Source organism: Ictalurus furcatus, chromosome 12, assembly GCF_023375685.1.
Source record: "Ictalurus furcatus strain D&B chromosome 12, Billie_1.0, whole genome shotgun sequence".
Classification (NCBI taxonomy): domain Eukaryota; kingdom Metazoa; phylum Chordata; class Actinopteri; order Siluriformes; family Ictaluridae; genus Ictalurus; species Ictalurus furcatus.
In genome coordinates this window covers 3611877-3639045 of record NC_071266.1, presented here as the reverse complement: position 1 = coordinate 3639045, position 27169 = coordinate 3611877, and the positions used below count along the sequence as shown (strand labels likewise).

The window sequence follows — 27169 nt, the reverse complement described above, 5'->3', positions numbered from 1 at the left end:
ATAGAGAGAGAGGGAGGGAGAGAGAGAGAGGTAGATAGAGAGATGGAGATAGAGATGGAGAGAGAGAGAGAGAGAGATGGAGAGAGAGAGAGAGAGAGAGATAGAGGGAGAGAGAGGGAGAGAGAGAGAGAGAGAGAGAGAGAGAGAGGGAGAGAGGGAGAGAGAGAGAGAGGGAGGAGGACTACGAGTGAAGGCTGAAGACAGTCAGTGTGTAGTCACTACCTGGCCGAGTCTGTGGCGAGTGTGCGTCAGATAATTTGGGGAAATTGTGTTTACGCCAGCGCTACACCGTGTATCGGAGGCCCTGTTTACACTAGTGCGTTCTTGTTTTAAAGCGGCGTTTCAAAATGAAAACGATCCTCGTCCGCGCTGGCGTTTCCGCCGCGTTTCAGAAACGATCTCCGTCCACACTGCGCGACCGGATACGCATGTCACATGACCATTCGTGCACACCGGATACGCGTATACGAGTGTAAACAGGAAGCCGGCTGCTAGACTCCGGCAGGCACGACAAACCGGCGCTCCACGTAGGGATTACGGCGCTTGACATGAGATTTGTCGGAGACTTCTCTAATCGTAGCTCGCCTCGTGCGCGTGTAGCAGCTGCAGTTTTATAAAACACAGAACTGAACTGCACAATGGCTGCTGAGAATGACGACAAAGCCAGCAAAGCTCGCGGTTCGGTCTCCGTGGTGGTGTGTATACGATCGAGGTAGCGTAATGGTCACGTGGGAGGGCCTTGACGAATCAGGGAAGGATGCGCAATGATCCAGAAAACCCGATCAGGGGGCGAATGTGGGCGGAGTCACGCCTTCATTTTCAAAAGTCTACGTTTCGGTCTGTTTACACTGAAACCCGGAGTTTCTTCGGCGTTTCCAAAAGTCTACATTTTCGAGGGTCGAAAATGCCGGAGTAGTGTAACCGACGGGCGTTACCGTAGCAACCGTTACGCGTTTTTAAAACGAAAAAGCACTAGTGTAAACAGGGCCTTATACACACACATACACACTCGATGGAAATTGAGTCCGTCGTGCAGCTAAGAGCACACTGAAGCTGAGCTGACAGTAACCCTGCTACAGAGATGAAATATTAACACAGCACTGCTGAAAGCTGAGCCTCGAGATGGAAGCATATCACAGTGAATCTGTCTGTGTGCTGCACACACTCAATTATACATGCAGAATATAAGCGGGGTGGGGGGGGGGGCGCGACAGACAAGAAGAGATAGAGAGATTTAATATTTGCATCAACGCATGGTTTCTATTCTCTCATCGCCGTGTTTCTACACGGACACTAATGTAACATGTTTATCCAGATGCTGATAATATGTCTTCTACAAACACTAAACTGATGTTTATTAATAACAGTTCCTTCAATAACGCCATTCCTCTAATGCTTTGGCAATACTGTACATGTATACAGTCATGATGATAAAGCTTGCTGAAATGAGAGGAAGAGAGAGAGAGAGAGAGAGAGAGTGAGGGAGAGAGGGAGAAAGAGAGCGTGAGAAAGGGAGAGAGGGAGCGAGGGAGAGAGCAAGAAAGAGAGTGAGGAAGGGAGAGAGGGAGAAAGGGAGCGCGAGGGAGAGAGCAAGAAAGAGTGCGAGAAAGAGAGAGCGAGGGAGAGAGCGAGAAAGAGAGCGAGGGAGAGAGCAAGACAGTGAGAAAGGGAGAGAGGGAGAAAGAGAGCGAGGGAGAGAGCAAAAAAGAGAGAGAGCGAGGGAGAGAGCGAGAAGAGCGAGGGAGAGAGCGAGAAAGAGAGTGAGAAAGGGAGAGAGGGAGAAAGAGAGAGTGAGAAAGGGAGAGAGAGAAAGGGAGACAGGGAGAAAGAGAGAGGGAGAGAGTGAGAAAGAGAGAGTGAGAGAAAGAGAGAGAGCGAGGGAGAGAGTGAGAAAGAGAGAGAGCAAGGGAGAGAGCGAGAAAGGGGGAGAGGTAGAAAGAGAGCGAGGGACAGAGCAAGAAAGAGAGAGTGAGGGAGAGAGCAAGAAAGAGAGAGCGAGGGAGAGAGCAAGAAAGAGTGAGTGAGAAAGGGGGAGAGGGAGAAAGAGAGAGAGCGAGGGAAAGAGCAAGAAAGAGAGAGCGAGGGAGAGAGAGAGAAAGAGAGAGAGCGAGGGAGAGAGAGAGCAAGCAAGATTGTTAGTGACATGACTGAAGGATCAGGCGTAACTGTCCCAGTTTAAACCAGCAGAAAGGGAGAAGCAGGAAGAGGAAGTGTTGAGAGCAGGAAGAGGAAGTGTTGAGAGCAGGAAGAGGAAGAGTTGAGAGCAGGAAGAGGAAGTGTTGAGAGCAGGAAGAGGGTGTTGACAGCAGGAAGTGGAAGTGTTGAAAGCAGGAAGTGGAAGTGTTGAGAGCAGGAAGAGGAAGTGTTGAGAGCAGGAAGAGGAAGTGTTGAAAGCAGGAAGAGGAAGTGTTGAGAGCAGGAAGAGGATGTGTTGAAAGCAGGAAGAGGAAGTGTTGAGAGCAGGAAGAGGAAGTGTTGAGAGCAGGAAGAGGAAGTGTTGAGAGCAGGAAGAGGAAGTGTTGACAGCAGGAAGTGGAAGTGTTGAGAGCAGGAAGAGGAAGTGTTGAGAGCAGGAAGAGGAAGTGTTGAGAGCAGGAAGAGGAAGTGTTGACAGCAGGAAGAGGAAGTGTTGAGAGCAGGAAGAGGAAGTGTTGAGAGCAGGAAGAGGAAGTGTTGAGAGCAGGAAGAGGAAGTGTTGAGAGCAGGAAGAGGAAGTGTTGACAGCAGGAAGAGGAAGTGTTGACAGCAGGAAGAGGAAGTGTTGAGAGCAGGAAGAGGAAGTGTTGAAAGCAGGAAGAGGAAGTGTTGAGAGCAGGAAGAGGAAGTGTTGAGAGCAGGAAGTGGAAGTGTTGAGAGCAGGAAGAGGAAGTGTTGAGAGCAGGAAGAGGAAGTGTTGAGAGCAGGAAGAGGAAGTATTGAAAGCAGGAAGAGGAAGTGTTGAGAGCAGGAAGAGGAAGTGTTGAGAGCAGGAAGAGGAAGTGTTGAGAGCAGGAAGAGGAAGTGTTGAGAGCAGGAAGGGGAAGTGTTGAGAGCAGGAAGGGGAAGTGTTGAGAGCAGGAAGGGGAAGTGTTGAGAGCAGGTATCAGGGGAGTGATGAGAGCGGACACAGCGGTACTGTATTCGCTTCCAACACTGCAGGTCTGTTACACCACAATATTCCATCACACAGTCAATATTACCTTCTGGGCTCTCTTCCTGAACGTACGTCCCCGTCAGATACCTGTGCACCAGAGCAGACTTCCCACTGGCCAAGTTCCCCACAATACCCTACAAACACACACACACACACACACACACACACACACACACACGTTAATAAGATAATGCATTGTGTACGGTGCACAGAGGCAGGAGTGAGCAGTATCACAGTTTCCCTGGTGCAGCAGACCGGCACAGAACGAGAAGTGACAGATTAAGAGACGGAACATGAAAATAACAGCGTGCGGCGTCACTCAGTAACTCGCTCACACTGCCACTAATTCAGCCCCGTGTGAATGGTCGACTCTCAGAGCTGTCGCTGCGCCGTCAGCCAATCGATCTCATGTGCTGAGGAGTTATAGAGATGAAAATATAGTGCTCGTGTTGAGCTAAATGATCATTTCGCAACACGCGGTCATTAAAACATCCACACGTCTACCTCCAAATAGATGACAGCTACAGTCCGCTCGGAAAGTTCTGGAACAGCCAGGCCAAGTGGAACGTTTCCACTATAAACTAACCGTCCCTCAGTGGCGGAATGAACTTCCGACCTCAATCTGGACCACTATCTTCAAAAAAAACAGCTAAACACCCACCTCTTCCGTGAGCACTTAACACTAACCTCCACGTTATTTCAAAATAAATAAATAAAGAAATACAATTAAAAGCGTACTCTGGTTCTTACACCTCGACTCCGCGCACGTTGCTTCTCAGTTATAAACCCTGTACGGTAGCACTACTTGTATCGTTCTCCGCGTCGTATATCGCTTTGCTCGTATTTCCTCATTTCTAAGTCGCTTTGGATAGAAGCGTGCGCTAGACGAATGAATGATTTGAGTCCGAGATCAAACGATAGATCGGAATTTCGGCTTTCGTCTCCCCGTGTTTACACCGAGATGTGTTCGTTCCTCTCGTCATGCCAAACCCAAACGCCCCTCGACAGACAGCGAACCGTACGGAATCGGCCTTGCTGTTCCGATACTTTCGGCGTGGGCTGTATCTCTCTACATCGGTGCTTCTCGATGAGTCCACGCTGTTGCTCTACACTCTACATAAGAGTTCGAATGCACAGCGCCTGCGCGACCCTGAGGCATACACGGACTGACTGAGCCCGTGATCACGTTTAAACTGTATCGTCATGCAGATTTTTTTTTTTTTTGCCTCCTAACACCCAACACTAGTTGCAGGACCAGATGGTCACATGACAGCAAGCTCAATTCACAGATTGGTAGAAACGATCGTTCCACGTGGTTTCTGTGAAGCCTTTGGGAGGACTGAATAAAAAGGCCGACAGGTTTTCCTTTGAAAAATAAACAGCTGCTAATGTTCATACCAGGGCTGTTCGCGAGTGAGGAACCGTTCCAGGTGCCGCTGCTTAAATAGTACGAATCAGCACTTAGGTAATTTTACACCTGCATGACAAGTCAGAGAGTGAAAAATAAAAGTCTGGCAACCCTGGCGATAACCCTCACCTCACATGGTGACACTAAACGTGTTGATGGTTTACCCAAGCATAACGCTCTGATTAATCCGACAGCACAGGATGACGGAACTGTTTAATAGAACAGCGGCGAGAGAGATGTTGGTCCTCAGTCTGCAGAAAGTAAGGGCATTACAGTAGAGCTGCAACAACTAACCGATAAAATCAATAATAATCCATCGCTGTCAAGGAATGTCATCACTGATTAGTTGGGCTCGTTTACTCATCACGTCACTTCTGTTCTGAAAACACGCACCGGAGAGTACGGACCAAAGCTGTGTCCCAAATGACATACAGTACACTTACACTACACGCTATGTCCTCTACCGTCTAGTGTACAGGCCTCCCACTGCAAGGCACGTGGAAAATTCCATGACTTTGCCCTGACCAAAATCTTGAACTTCCATGACCTACTGTACGAAGAATGGTACAATGTACTGCCTGGGCACTGAGCAGATAAACACTAAAAACTATTTGAACCCATTAAATCTGCAAGCTCGATTTCCTGGTTAACAGACAGTGACTACGTTTACATGGACAGCAGTAGTGTAATTATTGAGCTTACTCTGAGTAAGATAATAATGTGATTAAGGTGTGTACATGAGTCGCTTTTAGAATACTCCTGTCATGTTCCCGTTTTACACGTTCTAGAACATAATTAGATTAACAGCCCGCTTCATTACGTCACCGCGCCACGCCGTCCGACGTCCCTCTAGAATTTCACGTATCGACATACAGTTGGTCTTCGTTATGGAACCGTATACAGTTTTGGGTGTTTTTATTTATTTTTTTTACGAACGCTTTAAGTGCGGTTAATTATTTGTCATGCTGTACGTGCTAATAGACGACTGCTTGAAGCGGTAGGCGCGTCCCAAACCGCGTACTTACCGTCTATATAGTAGCCGAGATACGTGTATTTCTCCCCACTACAGGCCTATAGTAGGAAAGTATGCGATTTGGGACGCAGCCGAACTCTCTTGTTCGCCGTAAAACGTAAAACGGCCGTGTGTGATCGTGTCCTGTCGCAGAATGCGGTGAAAACTCTCACACGACGTTCATAATGTGATTAAGGTGTGTACACGTCTGTAATACACGTCCATAATGCGACTAAAACAGGAATACTCCACCTGTCTTAATACGATTAGAGCTTAATTCGAGTATGACCTTAATTAGATTAAGGTAAGTAAAAATAGCTGTTTACATGCTAGTTTCTTAATCAGAGTATCGTCTTAATCGGATTAAGAGTGGATTATTGTTGTCCATGTAAACGCAGCTAATCACTCTAAAACTTAGTTTTCACTGCTTAAAAATAACATACACTTATCTCATGACTAGTCTTCACACCTCATAAATATCTTCCTTTAATGGAAATAAATCCAATTCGTTTACAAGGTACTGTACGCCATTTTAAGTACATTTTTAACCCATAACACCGGGTCACATTCAGCAAATTATATATATATATATATATATATATATATATATATATATATATATATATATATATACACATATATATATATACACACAACCCTACATCTCTCTCTATATCTATACACAGTATCTCACAAAAGTGAGTACACCCCTCACATTTGTGTAAATATTTGATTACATCTTTAACACTGAAGAAATGACACTTTGCTACAATGTAGTGAGTGTACAGCTTGTGTAACAGTGTAAATTTGCCGTCCGCTCAAAATAACTCAACACACAGACATTAATGTCTAAACCGCTGGCAACAAAAGTGAGTACACCCCTAAGTGAAATCGATCGATCGATTGAAGAAGAAGAAACTAATAGGCCGATTAACCGATTAGGAAAATAAGCGTTGGTCGCAGCACTACATTACAGACCATGACTACTAGCCACAAGCTAGCAGAAACGATGAGTCGGAACACACGCCGCTAATGTACACCGACATTTAACATTTGTCAGACAGATTCCGGAAGAATTCTGTGCAGTTCGCTTTAATCTAGAGCTGGACGATATGACGAAAATGCCAGCACACTCCACGTTATCGCAGGACGTACTTTTTGTACGTCTTTTAATAACAGTTACAAACTCTGACCGTAAGCAGCATATTTAATCGTTACTCGGTCTTCAGCGGGTCTTTCTTTTCAGTTTGTAATTGAATCGAATTGAAAAAGTAGCGTCAGAGTAGGGCCGCACAATTAATCGAATATCGATGACGATTTCGACCGCCCGCGATCACATGAACACGATCGACTGCGATATCGACGTTTAAAATCCGTCCTCCGCTCACGGAAAACTCCGCTGCGGATCGGATCAAGCGCTTCCTAAACTTACAGCCGATCACCATAGAGCGGCGCAGGGATGACGTCAAAACCCGTAAACGAGTTAGCATTTTAGCTCCAGCGCTTGTGCGAGGGGAAATCATGACACTAACATGTTGCTAAATGGGACTACGGAGGTTGTCGGGGAAATTAAACGTCATCGCGCCGAACAGGAAAAAACTCTGCAGGTATACTGGTTCAGGTGTGCTGTGCACAGTTCCCTGAAAAAACCGCGGATGAAGATTCATCCGCAGAGTAAATCCGTATTATGGAAAATGTTTTAAATCAAGTTTGGAAAAGTAGTCGGAAGTTCGGTGACGGTGACGTTGAGGTGGAGCGACCGTGGTGTAGTTCGTTTATTTCCGGCGATTGTATGTAGGTTTCAAACTTCATAAAAGTCGTGTTCATTTGTGAAAAATATCTCGATGGACAAAACGTGTTAGTGTTGTAAACTTTTGTTCATCACAGAGTTTATTTTTTGCAATAATCCCAAAGCCTGTGTGAAAATCCGGTTGGGTTTTTGTCGAGGGAACCGGTGTGATGATAAATTCCGGGTTCCGGTACAAAATGGCGTCGTCCCTGCGTCACCGCTCTATTGCGTGATCTGTCTGCGTCTCTCCTCCTGCAAACACTGTTAATGCCTTTTCTGCATTCGCCTGAATTGTTTTCATTTGGTTGCATATTGTTGTATTTAATTGCATATTTTCATTTGGTTGATGGCATTTTTATTTTTATTTATCCTATAATCAGTTTTATTAATGTTCTGCTTCTACGAGATGATGCACTTTAAGGACCAGTCTAATCTGATGTAAGGATTTGTACATGAGCAGGAACGTAGCACGACATGGAGGTGAAAGCAGCGGTCTGTTTATTTAAACGTGAAAGTGCAATAAAAATATGTCGTCCCTAAAATCAATCGATAATCGTGATCTCGGTATTGATCGAAAATAATCGTGATGATCATTTTGGCCGTAATCGTGCAGCCCTACGTCTGCTGCGTTTTATCTGAATGTAACACAACAGGTGTGCTCGCGGTGATCGTGATATGGAGGTGATGGAATACTGTGCACCGTAGAAATGAGATATTTTAGTCATATTGATCTGTGTAGAACAGGAGAAGAAAAGCAGGCAGCACTCACCACTTTGAGGTCTGGTACTGAGCGACTTAGGGTCCATTCCTGGCTGTTCACAAAGGCATCTGCAACACACACACACACACACACACACACACACGTCGGTCATTAATGATGCAACAAAATTACACAAGCAGTATAAACAGTAAGTATACACTCTCACTACGTAATCCTCAAGATTATCCTGAAGCCACACCCCCAATCCCACCCTTCTGACCCCACCCACACTGTTCACATTTTTTGTGAAGCTCACAGTCCTGCCTTTACGTACTCTAACGGCTCACGAGACAAAGGCTCATAAATTCACCGAGATCAAGTTGGCATGAAGCGAAAGTAACCGCTACCAAACGCAAGTGCAGATGTTGGCACCGCCGCAAAACGGGCGCATGAACTTAAATGGATGACTAATGTTACAGTGCAAAACAATAAAAATCAAATAAATATAATGACAGAGTCTTTATTAGTCACATTTACATTAGAGCACAGTGAAATTCTTTTCTTCGCATACCCCGGCATGCCAGGGTCAGAGCGCAGGGTCAGCCATGATACAGCGCCCCCTGGAGCAGAGAGGCTTAAGGGCCTTGCTCAAGGGCCCAACAGTGCTGGGGCTTGAACTCCCGACCTCGCGATCAGTAACCTAGAGCCTTAACCACCAAGCCGCCATTACCCCTTATGTACTTTATTCTAGAGCGTTACCGAGTACCAACACTAACGCGGTTACATTTTTAAAACTCCTCATGGTCACCTTTAACCCTACGGAACGGGCTGTTCAGCTTTCTTGATCCGAGACTCAGCCCATGACAACAATCATGACGACAGCAGAACGTTTCAAGAGAAACAGAGCTCGTCAGCGACTACGTCTACACGCACGTCAATGATCCGATATTAATCCGACGTTAACATTTAAACGAGCACCGAGTCGTGTTTAAACGCCACGAGCCGATTGCCCGACTCACATTAAGAAAATATACCGATTCCACAAATTCTGATTCCCACCCCTGGAATATTCCTGTTTTAATCAATGATTAATTTGCTGCATGTAAACCCCTTATTCACAAAATCCACTGAGAGGACATATATACGCATGCTCAGTCCGCAAGGAATCGTGGGTGCTAACAGATACTCAGCCGTAGGCTAGGTATTTAGGAATGGCAGCTCGGGCACACATACAACACCGCATTACACGTATGCAGGAATATCCCGACGCCTGCACTCGTATAAACATCGTATTCGGAATACGGCTGCAACCCCGGATACAGACCTTAAACAGAATTTGTACCATTTCACCGTTTTGAATTGGAAACCTGGCGGACGGAGACGTTTTGGCTGCGACGTGCCGTGTAAGTGAACGTCGCTTTTGAATCTCCTGGATTCACGCAGCGAGGGTGTGAATAATAACGTCACATCACGCCACCTCAGCGTGGATTTCCTTACAACCCAGCACCGCTTCCCTTTACACTGGTTACTCAGTGCAGCGTGAATATTCCCACGATTCTTTTCACTGTGCTACATTACACATATCTTCCTGACATAACGGTCCAGTACTTCTATATGATCAATCCTGTGAGTATAAATTAGAAGAAAACTTTTTTTTGTTTTAAATCTTGGAGGCGCAGAACCACAGACACACATTTTGAGGTCACACCTAGTGTAAATACACACAGGCATGCGCCTGCAAACAAACCACTGGAGAAATTCGCATGTTGCTCGCGAGACCTCCGCTGAGGAAAACAATTGCCGCTTCAACGTTTCTGCAATCTGAGCACGTGGACGACCTTCGGAAAGTTGGGCATTACAGTTAATTCGCCCTTTGAAACAGAATCCAGATGAGCCGCCCACCTCCTCGTCCGTTAGCATGAGCATCAGGAGCTTCAACTCCGCCTCTTTGTTTTAGGAAATGGTGTCCGATTTCGGAACGTGTATTGCTACAGCTAGCACGGCTATCAGTCTTATGTTTCTCAATCACACTTCCCAAAATGTAGTGAAGTAAGAGCGTCGATCGTTATAATATCAAGTAAAGAGTTCAATCGATTCAATTCAGTTTTATCTGCAGAGCGCTTTTAGCAACAGTCACTGTCTCAAAGCAGCTTTAAAGAAATGTAAAACACAGGATAGAGATTTTAAGTGTGTGGATTTAGCCCTACTGAGCGAGCCGGTGGTGAGGGAAAAACTCCCTGAGATGATCTGAGGAAGAAAGCTTGAGAGGAACCGGACTCAGAAGGGAACCCGTACTCATCCGGGTCACACATAGTGTGAGAGTAAAAGAAAGTTCATTATGGCTTTCACATGAAGTCTGATTAGTCCGCTGTTCACGAAAGGAGACCCGAGTGCAAAATTATATGTGGTAATTACAGTCCTAACGCCACGGCAACCACAGCGAGAACGTCCATGTGGAATTGAGGTCCAAAACCATTTCCATGGTACTTCAAGCGGCACCGTCCTCGCCAATCTCCAGGCTGCACCGCTCGGGGGCGTCCTCAGTAGCAGAACGTAGCCTCCATAATATCGCGTGTGGCTCGACAGATAAGTTATAGGAAAATAATCAACAACAACGTAGTGTGATACACCATGAAAAAAAAAAAAAAAACGCTATAAGCAAATAAAAAAACAAAAAAAAAAAAGATGTGTTTTTTGTTTAATAACAATGTGTTGTATTCCTCTTACACCACAGGAATTTGGCAAAAAGAGCAATTATTCTAGCAATTGAAGAACGATACGCTGCACTTTTTATCAGTTAATCTTTATATATTTTTTTCCCTGTTTCCCGTCATCACTGACGTTAGAGCAGTAAGAACGATACACAATCGTTCCATCAATAGCGTCTCATGTTCTTTTTCTCTCACTTGAAGTAAGGACGAGTCAAATTCGACGGATGCCTCAGTCACCAGTATTATAAATGATCCGTTCTGTATTATTAAAAAATATATAGTATCTAATTTATTGTCACTATATACACTTTACCTGGCTCACTTACTGCGCCGATTGTCCTGTTTTAGTAGTTACTGTACTGTCCTGCATTGTTAGCACACATCTGCATGTGCACTTTATATAGAATGTTTATAGATCTTATTCAGTTCTGTGACGTCTCATGACAATAAAACCACTCCGGTTTCCTCCCCCAGTCCAAAGACATGCATGGTAGACTGACTGGCGTGTCTAAAGTGTCCGTAGTGTATGAATGTGTATGTGATTGTGCCCTGCGATGGATTGGCACCCTGTCCAGGGTGTACCCCGCCTTGTGCCCCATGCTCCCTGGGATAGGCTCCAGGTTCCCCGTGACCCTGAAAAGGATAAAGCGGTATAGAAGATGGATGGATGGACGATAAAACCACTTGAACTTGAACCAACAAATCTACTCCTTCTTCCGACTTCATACTATGTGTATGCCAGAAATATCCTTAAAATATACTCCTGACCTTGCTGTGCCCTTGACCTTGTTTCGATCCATTCCAAAACCTCTGATGAATGGATGGACTGATGGCAATGGAAATGAAGAAAATGAGCCTCGGGTTCCTGACCACGAACATGTATGGTAGCATCTCTATATGACAAAACAGGAAGCGAGCAATCGAAGACAAACTATTTCAGACATTTGACCTTGATGTGACTTTGACCCTGTTTGGAACAATTTAAAAAATCAGTTCATCTGCTGGTTACGAGGATTATTTCGTACACATCCTACAAAATTCAACCGCTTGCTCTTGAGATATCGTGCGTAGAATAATCTCGGCCGGCCGCACGGATAATCTGAAAACGTAACCCACCCCCCAATGAGCAGAAGTTCTCTATCCTGAGCCGAGTCTCCTTCCAAAAATGTTCAAGAAATGGAAGATGGAACAAGATCAAATGATCCATTTTATTTCTCTTTGTTAAATAACGACACGTTTTTTTTTTTAATCAGTCTTCGAATGAGCTGTTACTATAGAAACAGTAACATATTAGTACGGCGCTGTGCTTTGACACAACTACAGTCAGAGCTGCTGTTATACAAAAGCTATCATATTCACGTATTCAACTATTTCACCATCGTGCATGGAGTAAATCTACACGCCGTCCCCAACGTCTCCATACGTGGGGGAAATGAACAGTTTTCAGCAAACGTATCCATCACTTTTCATACTTAGTTTATAATACACAGCGGGGGAAATAAGTATTGGACGCGTCAACGTTTTAGTCAGTGAATATATTTCCAACGAGGTTATTCACGTGAAATTTTCACCAGACTTTGGTATCAACTCAAGACATCCACACATATAAAGAAATCCAAACATTAAAGTCCATAAATGAAGTTATGTGTAGTAAAGAGGAATGACACGGGAAAAAAGTACTGAACACGCTAACTGAAACGTATTTAATACTTAGTAGAGAAGTCTCTGTTTGTAACGACGCTTCAAGACGCTTCCTGTATGAAGAAATGAATGTTCCGCAGTGTTCAGGTGTGATTTTGACCCGTTCTCCTAAACATACCGTCTTTAAATCTTGTTCAAGTGGATTCGAGTCAGGTGATTGGACCATTCTAACGGCTTCATTTTTTTTTCCTCTGAATGTTGACGCGTCCAATACTTATCCCCCCCGACACTGTATATATAGTTTCCCAGAATGCTTTTGACAAAAGAAGAACGCATTGAAATGATTCTCGTGGCTGGATGGGGAAGCTGTCGCAAGGTCGCGATGGACTTTAGCAGGAAACATGGCGAGCACATCACACACGACTGTTGCCAAACAAATTTAAAAAGACTGGACGCAGAAGCATCCGCTGACGAAGGCACAACCGACGTGGTGCTGCCAAACATACTCCCCAGCTGTATACATGGAGACATTTGGGACTCCTGAATGCAGCGTACACAATATACATCTTCTGATCTGTCTGTAGGCATCATTCTCTTCTTTATCTAAAGTCGATGCAATGCAGCTGTGACTCTATCACCTTCCACAGACGGGTTCACACAGACACCGGCAACGTCTTTATCACCATCGGGGCTTGATAAAGCCGTTTTGTTTTTGCGCAGATGTCCTACATCACCTTCTCGAAGGTCAGCCTACGATCCTCCTATTGTTCTGCTAAACCAGAAAACACTCAAGGTTTGTCTGGTTCTTTTTGAGCGGCTACCAAAAGCAGAAACCAGGCTTGAGAGCAGGCAGAAGCCGTCAAGACAGAGGAGCGGGACCAGAAGCCTAGCCACTGACTGACGCGTCTCTCGGCACAAATACTAATCTGGCTTTTAAATGAAAGCCCCTATCTGAGCGAATTAACGCTAACGCAAGCCCATGAACACGTCCGTGACAATCTGTCAGACACCTAATCTAATCTGATTATTGCTGGCGGGAGCTTGGCAGGCCAAGGTCAGAAGTCGTTTTTTCTCGTTCAACCTTCCTCCCAATTTCATCCTGTTAGTGTACTCAACAATCTGCAGCATACATACAATATATTATCACTCCCAAAGGGTCGACCTCTCAGTGACGACTCAAGTGACAAGGTTTCTATTTTGTTGTTTTTAAGCGATGTCTTGAAGGATTTCGATTTTTTTTTTCGATTCGTTTGCCTCACACCTCCAGGGTCGGGGGTTCGATTCCCACCGTGGCCTTGTGTGTACGGAGTTTGCGTGTTCTCCCCGTGCTGCGGGGGTTTCCTCCGGGTACTCCGGTTTCCTCCCCCAGTATAAAAAGACATGCATGGTAGACTGATTGGCGTGTCTAAAGTGTCCGTAGTAGCCTGCGATGGATTGGCACCCTGTCCAGGGTGTACCCCGCCTTGTGCCCCATGCTCCCTGGGATAGGCTCCAGGTTCCCCGTGACCCTGAAGGAAGGCTAAGCGGTATAGAAGATGGATGGATGGATGGATGGAGATGGACCATATTTACCCCTATACGAAGCTCACGGTAAGAAGGAACGCCACGTTTCATTTTACCCCACCGTTGCGCTCGTATCGAGCCGTCAGTTCTGTTTTCCTTCACCGGATAAGTGAAAAAAATATGTTTGCGTCGATGGTGACGTTATAATAAACAAGCACTGCCGATGTGAGTGCAAAGCTAATCCAATCGGAGTTTTTCCTTTCTGTGTGCGCTGCTGCTGTAGGGCTGACATACTGACCCGGCACCTAGTAAATCTTCTGCAGTGCGCTGAATATTTCTGCTCGTTATTTCTCGCCATTACATCCGTCCCGCGCAAGCACCTGTGCCGCAACCCACGCGAGGAACGTGTCCTTTCAGGAGAATAACGCTCGATTGCGCTACATTCTCCGTCTCTCATAAGAACGTCTGTTCATTGACTATCGACGAAATAACGCGAATTCCTGGTGCGTTCAAAAATAAATAAATAGATCGGCGTCTCTATCGTCATCCAAATGAACCGTGGTGCAGTTTGTTAGAGGCGAGAAGAGTTTAATGAAGCGCTTTTATTACTACAGTCAAGTTTAAATATTGGTCTTTCCAGAGTACTGTGGTAGCCAATCAAATCTTTAGCACAGTGGGATACTACAGTAATGTTTGTGTGTGTGTGTGTGTGTGTGTGTGTGTTGTTAGTTTGGCTATTAAATCAGCCACTTGTCCATTTCTACTTTCCCATGACCTGCTTATCCTTCCCACCCGCTCAGTCTGGGATCCAACACGACACACACATCACAGCAGCTATGGGCTTGTGCACATCCACTCACACACATGCTGGTGTGTGTGTGTGTGTGAGAAAACGGATTGCGGAAACCCGCCGATGGAACAATGTGTAGGAGGACCGCCTTTAGCAGATTGAAAAGAAGAACGTAAGCGCGAGATGATGATCATGGAAACCTCAGGGGAATTTGAGATTAGCTTCTCTCAAACAAAGCGCTGTTGGCGTCAGATGCAGAAGCGCGGCACGGGGAACAGCTTCCTCGTGGCTTGGTTAGGTCGAACCGTGGGTTCGGCTGTTCTGGTGGCAGATCGGAGCGCGCTGGGTTTTGAACGGTTTAGGACTGCACGTGCGCCTTCGTCGTCTTCGGGGAATCCCTGAGACTCGGCGGCTTTCCGGGTGCCTTCACCATTTACGCATTTCTCATACGTTCTCCCTACAGTATTCGCCCCCTTGCACTCGCTCTCACAGACGCTGCCTCAAGCCTGAGGGGAACTGAAGAACTAGGTCACACACACACACACACACACAAATGTGCTTCAGCAGTTGCAGCACCGATGCTGACAGCTTGCATGTGAGCATGTTGCATAGCCCGTTAGAGATGCAGTTCAGATGTATGACGCCCGAGTTAATGCCCCAACCCTAGAAAAGCGAAAGGACGCTACGATTAACATCACTCTAAAACATGCGCACTTAGAGCTGAGCTGGAGATCCACGAGCAACCACTGAGCTCTGGAAGAGCGTGGAAACCTGTTTCAGACAGCCACTGGATCATTTCATATGGCAACGCAGATCCCATGTTAAAATCCACCATCTTCAGCTCTCACGCAGCAACCATTTTGTTTTTTACCGAAGCCCCTAAAACACACACGGTCTGAAACTCAAATGGCTTCCTTTATACTCTTAAAAAACACTGGGAAGGGATGGATGAAAGCCCTGGCGCCTGGGACAAACGGATTACGCATTTAGACTCGTTTATTTCATTTCCACTTCGCTTGTTTACTTCACTCATCCAATAACCAGAGAGAGGAAATTCGACTCTCTGCCTCTGTTTAAGCGTAACGCGCTCCCACGGGTCCATGTGTTTCTCAACACTGCGCTGTGGTGCGGTGCTCCTTCCCGAATCCCGTCACTGTCCAATACGCACACGTACTGACGACTTGGTCATGATGCTACACTCTAATGCCAGCACTATATATATATATATACACACACACGCTCGCCAAATTCAAATAGCGTCTGTACATGCGATGAGAGAACGCCACAGCGAGTAGCTGAGGGTGCAAACGCGATCACCAGGGATGTTCCCGGCAGAGGATGAAGGCCATGAATACATGAAGTCGTTCCTCTCTGGGATTCAAGTAAATGACGCAGTACGTCTGGATGGAGCTCTCATCAACTGGAGGCTACATTCTGCTACTGAGGACGTCCCCGAGCGGTGCAGCCTGGAGATTGGCGAGGGATAATTTTCCAAGTCGAACTATCGGGATTCTAAGTGCCTGGACGGGGTTCGTTTTTGACAACGTTGTCACGAAACTTAAAAATTTTTTAAAAATTTAAAAAATCGCAAGGAAAAACTTCCGTTTTTAGTACATCGCTGTCGTGTAAACGTACCCTTTGTCCCCCTTTTACTGTTACAACCACCTCTGATCTTTGGGAAAGGTTTTGCACTAAATTTTGGAACAAGGATTTTCCCACTCAGCCGCGAGAGCATTATCGAGGTCAGGCACTGATGTTGGGGATGCTGGCGCTGCAGTTCATCCCAAAGGTGTAAGTGAGGTCGAGGTCAGGGCTCTGTGCAGGCCACTCCAGTTCTTCCCTCTGTTTTCTTTTTGCTGAGGAGAGGCGGAGCTTAGTCTGACTTTTATCTAGCGGTCAGTGTAGACCAGTGTTACCAACGTAGCCACTTTTCAGACTTATAAACTTTTTCTTTTTTTGCAAAGAACAGCACCTAGCGATAAATCTAGCGACTTTTTGGACAAACCTTAGCAACTTTCCAAATATCACCAGTACTGTCCTGCAAGCGCGAGGTCTTGCTTTCCCTCTGCACTCTCACCTCTCTCTGCGTCTGCTCTGTACAGTGAGGGTCTGAGAGCCGGAGATTTAACGACGTCATGGATAACGAGACGCGCCCTTCCTCCCAATTTACATCATTCTTATGTGAATGTTTATATAATGCAAGACGAATGCAATGCAAGATGTTTTACATGTAAAATAGTCCACGCTATTACAGCCTAGTTCTCTTGTTCAGAGTAGTTCTAGTGTTCAGAAACATTTTTGATCATTCATGTTCCACACCTGTCCGTTATACAGTTCTATAAAAGTCGTGAAAGTTCTGAAAAGTCATTTAAAAAAAGTACAAAAACACAAACGCTAAAAAAAAAAATCTATCCATCTATCTATCAAATCAGATTATAGATTAGGTACAGAACAGAGAACCATTATACCGGGTCTCCTCCAAATATTGGAGGGGGGGGGGGGGCTGCCACATGATAGGCGAGGCTTGGTGGGGGGGCTTTAGATACAAAAGGTTGAGAACCTCTGGTGTAGAACATACATAATACGCATATGCTTGAATTGTTATATTTAGAAATGTAATGCAATGAAAACAAACAAACAAACAAACAAACAAACCCCTTTTCCTACAGCATTCCTTACACTGAATAACTGAAAGTGGAATAAAATGAGAATTCTCCAACACATGAATTCATGTAAATTAGAAAAGGAGAGTAATAAAGCTGAGATCACAGTTGGGGGAAAGCTGAAGATCTGTTTCATCCATGATGCTGCAGGATTGTGCCAAGCGTTTGCAGCCCCCAGAAAAATGTAAAACATGTGTCGAGCACGCCGAAAAATTCAGTCGTGATCAGGAGAAAACAAGAAATAATAATAATAATAATACTAATACCTACTTAATACCCTGCACGATAAAGCCAGTTTTATTCTGGTTTACGAACGCAAAAGCGTAAAGGAATGATGGAGTCTCGAGCAGAAAGCTTTCCTCTCGAGTTTGTGTGTATGCCAGTAGAGTCTCTTCACTCCATTCTGTTAACTCTCCCTCACTCCTCTACCCTCCCTGCATCCTCCATCCTCACATCTCCAAACCCTCTTTCTGTCTCGCCCTCTGAAGACACCGAGAACAGACGGTTTCATCTCCAGCGCTGCGTTTCCCGAAATAGTGACATGAAGCCTTGGTTCCCAGTGTGGTTTTCCCTGCAACCCAACAAACAAAACTCCAAAAACAGAAAGAGTCTGCCACGCTCACAAAGACTTCACCGCAGCACAAATGTCAGGGGAAAGCACGCCGGACCACACACACACACACACACACACACACACACACACACAATTCCTCTCCCGTTCTCTGCCACACTCCCACTGACTGAGAGCATGTGCAGATGAATAGCCATGCCTTTGTGCTGCGCGTACATGTTCGATGGTTCAATGCCGAGAGCCACTGAGCAAATGGAAAGAATGCGGCCGGTCGTCCCCGGTGGACCAAACACACACACACACACACACACACACACACACACACACACACACACAGGCCTGCATTGTTGCCTCTCTGCCGCGTCTCTCTAGGGCTACTAATGGCCGTGCGTTTGCTGCTGGTCCTCTCTCTGGATACCACTCGGCTACAGGATGTTGCTCCAGCTGTTTCCTGTTTTTGGAGGAGGGGAGACATGCCCCCCCCCCATCAATTTTCCCAGTCTTCCCATCACAAGAGGAAAATCGTATATGCAGCAATATATATTTTCATATTAGAAAACCTGCTGAACGTTTGATCACAGTTTTGTTTTTTAATTCAGTGTGTGTGTGTGTGTGTGTGTGTGTGTGTGTGTGTGTGTGTGTACCGGTTCCCTCCGAAACACTCGGGACACATCAGATCATCACTTCTAGCGCACGGTGCATGTGGAATCGGTTTACTCCGACCTTCTCCACAGTTTGTCACGGGGCATAAACACAACTTGGAGGAAGTGACGACAGTCGGAAGCGCTTGAAGTGGGAACATCGTGATATTACCGTCGGACTGATGACCGGCGCATGCGGAGGCCACATGTCTGGTGCTTTCTGTGGGTTTTGCTGCGGTCGATGCGACAGCACACACATTGACTGGTGTCAGTGTGAATCTGATCACAGCCTCAGGATCAATGTCACTGTCAAGCATACCGTACACACACATACTTATATAGCGTCTGTCCGTCAGGTCAGGCTGCTGGCGGAAAAGACCTGACGTGACCGGGGACGAGGCACTGCGATTCTTCTATCGGGATTCCTGCTTAACCGTTAGTGCTGCTGTTGTTTTTTTTTGTAAATTACTTCCTAACTTTCACAAACATCATATACGATAAGCCCCCGAGTGACGCAACTGAAAAGTGTTCACCCTGTGCCCAGGAGACGGACAGCTCGAACCCCAGCGCCATCCCAGACCGCCATGACGCTAACCAATCAGTGCTCGTGTATGTGGAAGAGCGCAGACAGCGACAGAGCTCATCGTGTACCCCGATGAGAGGTCGGTTAATGGTGGCGTACGTCAGAGTGGAGTCTAATGCTCATGCTCATGACATGGAAGTTCTGATCAAACACATTTAAGCGTGTCATCAGTGATCTCTCATCTATAACCAACAGCCGGTTTCCCAGACACGGAGCATTTTCATAAACGGATATCGGTTTTGTAATATCGGCTCCACAGACGCATGGATCGTTTCACGCCATCGTGTGGGCGTTCTGAGAACTGCGCTTTATTATTCAACGCAACGGCCATTCCTGCACAGACGAGACGTGTTACATAAACACTCGATATGTAGGTTAAGAAGCTTGGCGCTAAGACGTAGAGAGAAGCTCACGGAGTCACGTCATCCGTTTAGCTCATCAAAGCTTTTATTTAAATAAATAAATAAATAAAAAGACACTTTAGTAAGAGTGTACTTTTTTTTTTCCGCACTCTTTCAGACCCCTCTATTTATTGGTGTATAAATAAGAAGGGTTTTTTTTAAAATTATTATTATTTTATTTTGTATGCAAGGAGGAAGTGAAATTTGACGAAACTGTTATCAATAAAACGTTTTGTTCGGTTCAGTGGTGTTATCACTGTGTCAAAAACAGAAGTAAAACAATAAATACATATCGGTTCTGCATATCCGTTACCGGGCACATAAACATGCAAATGACCGGTATCGGTTATAAAAAAAAAATCAATAAGGGTCGATCTCTATCTATAACGCACGCACATACGCATCAACTACACAGGAGAACGGTTATGAGCTGAGGTAGGCGTGAAGATCTGAGCCTCTAATCCTGTCCCAGATTTCAGAGCCACGCACACACACACACACACACACACACAGCCTACACACTTTACACCATAGGTACACAACTCTCTTCATTTCTGGAAGACCCGAGTCTAGCTAACATGACTCCCGGCCCTGTTTCTGTGCTCGGGCAGCTCTCAAGTTTAATTAGTGGGTGTGTTAAAAGCGGCGAACTGTGCAGAACTGGAGTTGTAAATAAAATACACAAGTTCACACTGGGATGATGAAAGAACTGCTGCGTTTATGTGACACTGATACGTGCGCTGAACAGGACAGATCTGCTCTTCCTCAAACATGTCCCAGACAGGGACAAACGGAAGAGCGAGGGAGAAAAAAACTGCAGAAGTGGATGTATTTTCAGCGTTCGTGAGCGGCAGGCGGGAGAGGATATGCACAGAATAAGTGGGTAAGAGTGGAAGTGGCTACTGGCCAAACAGCAGAAGTAACTCTCTCACACACACACACACACACACACACACTCGTACACATCATGCTATGCGTTTAGCGTTGCCTGTTCAGATGAATATCCGCACATGTATTCTGAAGGGTAAAGGGCGTTGCGTGTGGTATCTCCTGCAGGACGGTAGAATCTGGTGACGTGTTTGAGATTTTTTTCCTAGTCAGATAGGATCTCCAATGACAGTCATTCAGAAACTGCGGTGAAAAGGATCAACGCCACCGCTCTAAATCCTGCGGTGTGCGCATTCGCGCTCCCATGAATGGATCTCAGTCGACATGAAGAGGCTCCTCGGGTGTGATTTGGTTCGGTAAACGACTCATTCCCTTCAGAAACAAGAAGCAAGCATGAATGCGCCGAAGCTAAAGCGTTTGAATGCTTTACACAACGGCCGATAGCGTTCGAGATACCGAATCTCCCGACACCTCCGAAAAGTGCTGCGTAACCGCGAGCTTGTACGAACTCCTCCATCTTTAAAACCGGTAAACCCCCGTCATTTCTTTTTCTCATCCATGTGACCACTGGTGACGGGGACCGAGCGCGACCAAAATGCACCACGGGACTGATCCTGACGCTCTGCTACGCTGCGTTCACGCCGTGTCGGAATTACCGTAACGACCAGACGGACATCTCGGACGTTCTTCCTGTAGCTGCTCGCGGTCCGCGGACTCGGAGTTACGCGTTTCTATGCCGACGCTATTAACGACAAAACGAATCGGGTGTGCAATATAAAATACAGAATTACAACATTAAAATCGCATTTTCACGCTAAATACTGAAGAACACAAAGCGCATGAGGTAACAATAACCTGTTTATTAATAACGCAGACGTGTCTCGTTGCAAACCTAAACAACAACAACTCCTACTCGCTGCTTGCTACATTAAACTGCATTCTACATCTTTTCCTATTAAGACACAAATAAGAGTCAGTTATACGAATCGTTGCTCAGAAGCCGCCGCCGTTTTGAGCGTTTCCGCACGACATCGCAGCGAGTCAGAAGTTCCTTGTTTACAAGCTTTGATTATGAGCTACTGTGTCGCAAGACCCTCCTCTGGGGGGCGGGACATGTATGATTCTGGAGAGCAATTGGACGATCGAGAAGATTTGCACAAACACGAATACATCAACTTTTTTGCTTTGATGGAAGTCATTGTCCTGGAACTTTGCATGGTTCGATGTCGACAATGTTGACGAGCGCACCCATCTACCCCCATTGGATTGGCTTCGAAATTTAAAACCCAATTCTCGACCGTTGTACTGAGAGGTCAGTGCGGGCTGATGAATAGCGCAAGTAATAGCGTTTTTCCACTTCCTCTAAAGTCAAATCGGTCTCTGGTGTGTTTTCCCACCTTCCGCTATCCTCCTAAAACAAACCCTGCAGCACAGAGAGGAAGAAGAAGAAGAAGAAGAAGAAGAGACGGACAGAGAGCAAGAGAAAGAGATCATGCTGACAGCGTCTCTGTACATCGCTGGATTTCCGGCGTCTCTTCCTCCCTCTCTTCACTGCCGTTATGTGTGTAAAGTGTCATCAGCGCCATCGCTGCAGATGGTCGACCGAACACGCTGCCAAAGCACCACACTCAGACCTCCAAGTTATGCCTCTGACTCACAAAAACACAGCAGGAACCATTTCTAAATAGGACATGGAGTTCCGATATACCCAAAACCCTGGTCACATCTGTACAGACTTTCAGTGCTGATACACAGGTCCTCGGCAGCAAATTCATATAAGCAAATTAATACAACAGGAATTTACTCTCTGATGCACGGTTTGTTTGTTTGTTTGTTTGTTTTTGCATCGATGGATACAGCCATGAGACATTCGAGTGTCCCTTACACGCATAGCCATGTTAGGCGGAATTCCTTCTGTATGGGGCTTCGTAATAACGTGAGGCTGAGAAATGCAGGAACTGTTTTAATGCGGTTCATGGGAGTGAGGGATATATCTGCTCTTGGAGGCATCTTTCCATGTTTACATGTCTGACTTGGAAGGCTGTAGCCACAGAGTACCTTATTACACCCTCACGTTTCAATGAAACCAACAGCTCCAAAACACCAAATGTACACAAACCCTCGCACACATTCCGTCGCTCGGGAGACGGTTTACACAACGCTGCTAATAAACCAGTGAGGGGGGGCGGGCGGGGGGGCTCTCGCTCATTCTCTCTCTCTCTCTCTCTCTCTCTCTCTCTCTCTCTCTCTCGAAGTGTTCAAGGTACTGGCCGAAAAATCACTCCAAAAGTAAAAACTTCTCTCTCTCTCCTTCCTGAACTTCTAGGAACATCTTAGTATTCCTAGTCGTAACTATTCAGGTCACACCACATCCTAGCTGAGCTCACGGAGTCTTTTATTTCAGCCCTGCCTCTCTGAAGTGAGCGGCTCCATCCACCTGCACCCCGAAAACGCAGCCTGAGGGAGCCCAGTGGACGAGTGTTACAGAAACAACTCGATTTTAACGTACACAAACTGGGCCGTCTTGCCTTTAACGTGCTGGGTCAACAAAGAACTGCTGTGTGTCAGAACATCGACGGTCCTATTGGCTGATTTACCGGTTAGCGCCATTCCACTACAGCGCACACTCCAACAACGCACTCGTTGGTGTGGTTTGCAGAACTGTCTGACGAACCGTTATTAACAAACGTAACGAGAGAACAGTTACGCAATCGTTTCCTGAAACTCCCTTCATACAAATGCTATTACTGGCTAAATAACGCTCGTCAAATATATTCAAGCGGAAAGCTGTCGATTCAAACTCTCTCTAGAACAGCGGTGTCCAATCTTATCCAGAAAGGGGCGGTGTGGGTGCAGGTTTTCATTCCAACCGAGCAGAAGCCACGGGTAAGACCGGACCCCCCTGTTCTAACCCGTTCGTTTAATACCAAAATCTCGCCTCAAAAGGTCTGCTGTGAAGACTGATTCTCAGAGGATTTCTATCTGAGCTCAGGTCCAGGATATAGTAGGGTTGGGTAACGAAAACCGGTGTCGATATGGATGGTATGTACCGGACCGAATTAGAACGCAGATTGCGGTGCCACTTAAATGCCTGAGCTATCGACTGAAATATTTGACCTCTGGTGCTCCGAAATGGATATAAGAAGCTTCATCTCCGCACGTGGAATTCCGCTAGTTAAATTCTACAGCTTTCGTGCGGGAAAAACCATTTCCCGACTGAGAAAATTCACGTGAACGCAAGTCGGAACGACAACACGGAAAGCCGAAGGACATGGCAACCAACGGTGATTGGTTGATAAGTAAATTTCGAATTAATGGGGGAAAAAAATCACGTATTGCATAGCGATTTTTGCCAACATGCCATTCGTGATATGATATTAAGTTATAACGGTTAGTTGCCGTCCATGAAGATTGACGCAGATTAATGAGAAAAGTTATTGATTAGCAGTAACCCTGATAAGTCAGGGTTTAGTGGTTTAATAAAATACTTCTAGGACCGGCGGTTTAAAATGGAAATAAATAAATTAAAAGACACGCTCAAACGGAAAACGACAGAAGCACTACATTTATACCTTCATCAAGACATCCGATTCGAGGTATACACGGACAGGAAACACCTTTCACCCGCTATAATCTGTTCAGTCATACTCGCGTTGAGAGTCGGACCATGTGAGCGTGAATACCGAACCCTGAAAAACGCTCGATTTGGAGTTAATCAAATTCAGGATCGATAATATAATCGGTGGCAACAGTGTGAACACTCTTAGTGGCATGTGTGAATAAGGATCAGGTTTTTAACTCGCTCGTTGGCTGTTCGGTTGCGTTTACAGTGGGTTCGGAAAGTATTCCGTTCAGACCCAATCCGTCTATCATCACTATCGTGCTATAGATTTAAACTGAAAAAGGATTCAGCTGACATTTTTTGGCCGACAACCAATACATAACGGACCATAATGCGACCCAAGAAGATCAAGAACCACTCTAACAGGAAGCACTCTAAGAGAACGTGCCAGAAAGACATCCGTCTCAGAAGCCTCCATGAATCAGACCTTTATAGCAGCGCGGACAGACGGAAGGCTCTCCTGAGTGAAACGCATATGGAAGGCTCTTCATGAGGAAAAAGACTCTCGAGTCTGATGAGACGGAAACCCGATCTCCAACGGCTACATCTGGCAAACTCCGGTAATGCTGGCGATTAACCCTACAGTGAAACATGGTGGTGGCAGCATTACGCCCTTGGGGGTACTTTTCAGCAGCAGGGGCGAGGAACCCCATCGTTTTAGAGTTTGATTTAAACAACCTCAAGTTTTAAAAAAAAAAAAAAAAAAAAAAAAAAAACACGAGCACACTTATGATTACCGATATACGCCTAAACCGTTCGTTTCAATAAAAAAAAAATACGAGATAAAACTATTGGAACGTCGTCCTTAGAAACCGTGTCAGTCGAAAGTTGTTTTTCATGCCATTCGGAGAATACGAAAGCACCCTTATTTTCAGCGAGCCTCAAAACACAAACACCAGGCAGCTTCGCTTAAGTGCGTTTGCTACCTGCTCGGTTTACGTTTATCCTTAGAGATCTCTGGACGTCTGCTGAATGTTTTTCAGCTCAAACCAGTTCCGTGAATCGGACACTTTGATGGCTTCGCAGACGGCACTATAAATTCCTACGACAGCCCGAGCATGGACGCTCAACCGATTCTTCCCTGGGACTAGACCGGGGTCTGTTATCATTACCACCGAGCACGTCATTTACGTTCTCGCTGATGGATGTTTGTGGCATTAACTATTAATAATATCACACGCGCCTGACAAGTGAGACTAGCAAAGCAGTTTTGTTTTGTTTTTTTAAACCGGCCTAGAACCGATAAAAACCACGACTCGACTTGAAATCATCAGCTAACTTCTTGCTACCGCTAATCGATATCTTGTTCTACCATCTGTTGGTGATGCTGCGATTTCAGTCCAAAATATTGGATGCGGGCTTGAAGTTCACTCCAGTGGTACAGTACCAGCAGCCACTCAGGCCTGTAAGTGTAAACATGTGGTTAGAGAAGCTTTTATGAGCATTACGAGCACACAAGAGACACGGTTTTGTGGAGGCGTCCGTGGGTTTATTTCCCCCCCGCTTCACATTTCATTCGCACGTGCCGAGGTGGGAAATTACGTTAACTTGCGAATTATCACTTACAAGACACCACGAACATACTGGGAAAGCACAGAACGTGCAGGACGTGGAGGATTTTTTCTGAAGAACAGTGGGCAGTTTAACTTCTCAGGACAAACAAGGGACTCGTGAACAGCTCTCACAAAACATAAACACAGTCGCTGATCATCCAGGTAACGACACGCGGTATTAAGAATCGAGGGTGTGTAAACTTTAGAATGGGGAATTTTTATAACTTCAACGATTATCTTGTCTTGTGGACTATATGTAAACGTCTGTGGAACACGTTTCACTACACTCCGCAACCAGGAAAAGAGCTGCGAGAGAAGAATAACCACACAAGGTGAAGAGGCGTGGCTCCATGCTCACACCGACGATTGAGATAGCAGGTCTTCAGCGGCACTCGGGCGTCGCCCAATGACGCGCGACGTGTCCCGAGATCCGGAGAGACACCGAGGCAGCGCCGGATTGCTAAAAGCCACTAATGTACCACAGCCAGCTTCATCACTGTCTGCTTCTTTTACTGAAAACAGGGAGGACCGCAGCGTAGAGAAGACTGCGCTGACTGAGTCGATAGCAAAGCGAGAAGTCGTAAACGCAACACAGATTCCTGTATGTAAGACGCACGCCTTCATGTGTTAGCAGCTAAATGTGTCCGAGTAATAATGACTGTTTTTAAATGTTAACATGTGGAAACTGCATGCGTTTTGTAATGGACGTGAATAAAACGTTAATTTTCATTACACTCTTGTACTGACCGAAATTCTTTGCACATATTCATAGTGGGCTGTTATTAAATTTTTTTATTTATTTTTTTAAACTAATTCACGATAGGGTAGTGTGATTACCACGCCTTGTTGGATTAGTTTTCTCTAACAGCATGCCCTGAAGTCTTTTATTCCTCTTATACTACAGGGTTTTGTCGACGGTCACAATTTTGAACGTCACCGTAACCTGTTCGGTCACCTTTAATGCTGCGAAACATCCGCAAGACAATTTATTTCCTATCGTAACATACGTTACAGTAACTTTAAACAGCCCCCGCGCCCCTCCCCCTCTACTGTCTTGTCTATTGTATCGTCAGAGCTCGTCATGTTACGGAGAATCTGGAAGAGCGCAAAGTCGTCAGCGGACGTTATAAACCCCTCGCAGGAAGCTTCACCATATCAACACCTGGGTTTTTCTTTGTTAAATAACTTCTCATTAGCCGCAGATGATGTAGCTGGCCTGCTGTACAAGTCTGTGATTGGCTATAATTCAAGCCTGTCAGGGGAACGAAAGCCGGAACTGCTGTCAGAGCTGCGGTTATAGGACAGTAATCCCACACCTACCGCTGTGGTACAAATGGATGTAAGTAAATTACATCGTTCTTGTAGCCCTTCCATTTGAAACGTGTCGTTACTTGCCGTAAACACGCACACCCAACCGCACACGCAGATAACCGACGGCGCTACGCCAACTCTAAGACCGATTGGTTTCAAAGCCCCGTGACCCTGTCGGTAATAATTATGAGGAAGACGATGCCGTCTCGGGAGCCGAGCGTGACCCTAATTAACATCCTCATGGCAGGA

At 45.8% G+C, this 27169-nt stretch overlaps 1 protein-coding gene across 5 annotated transcripts in view; it reads right to left on the bottom strand.

The window, feature by feature from the left end:
* Positions 1 to 27169, bottom strand: part of agap1 (ArfGAP with GTPase domain, ankyrin repeat and PH domain 1) — a 190055-nt gene that overhangs the window by 92487 nt on the left and 70399 nt on the right. For all 5 annotated transcript variants that reach the window (XM_053637461.1, XM_053637460.1, XM_053637459.1 and 2 more), the window contains exons 2-3: positions 8112 to 8170; positions 3180 to 3267 (exon numbers count right to left, since the gene is read on the bottom strand). In XM_053637461.1, coding sequence (XP_053493436.1) covers positions 3180 to 3267; positions 8112 to 8170 — 147 coding nt within the window. The remainder of the gene's footprint in view (positions 1 to 3179; positions 3268 to 8111; positions 8171 to 27169) is intronic.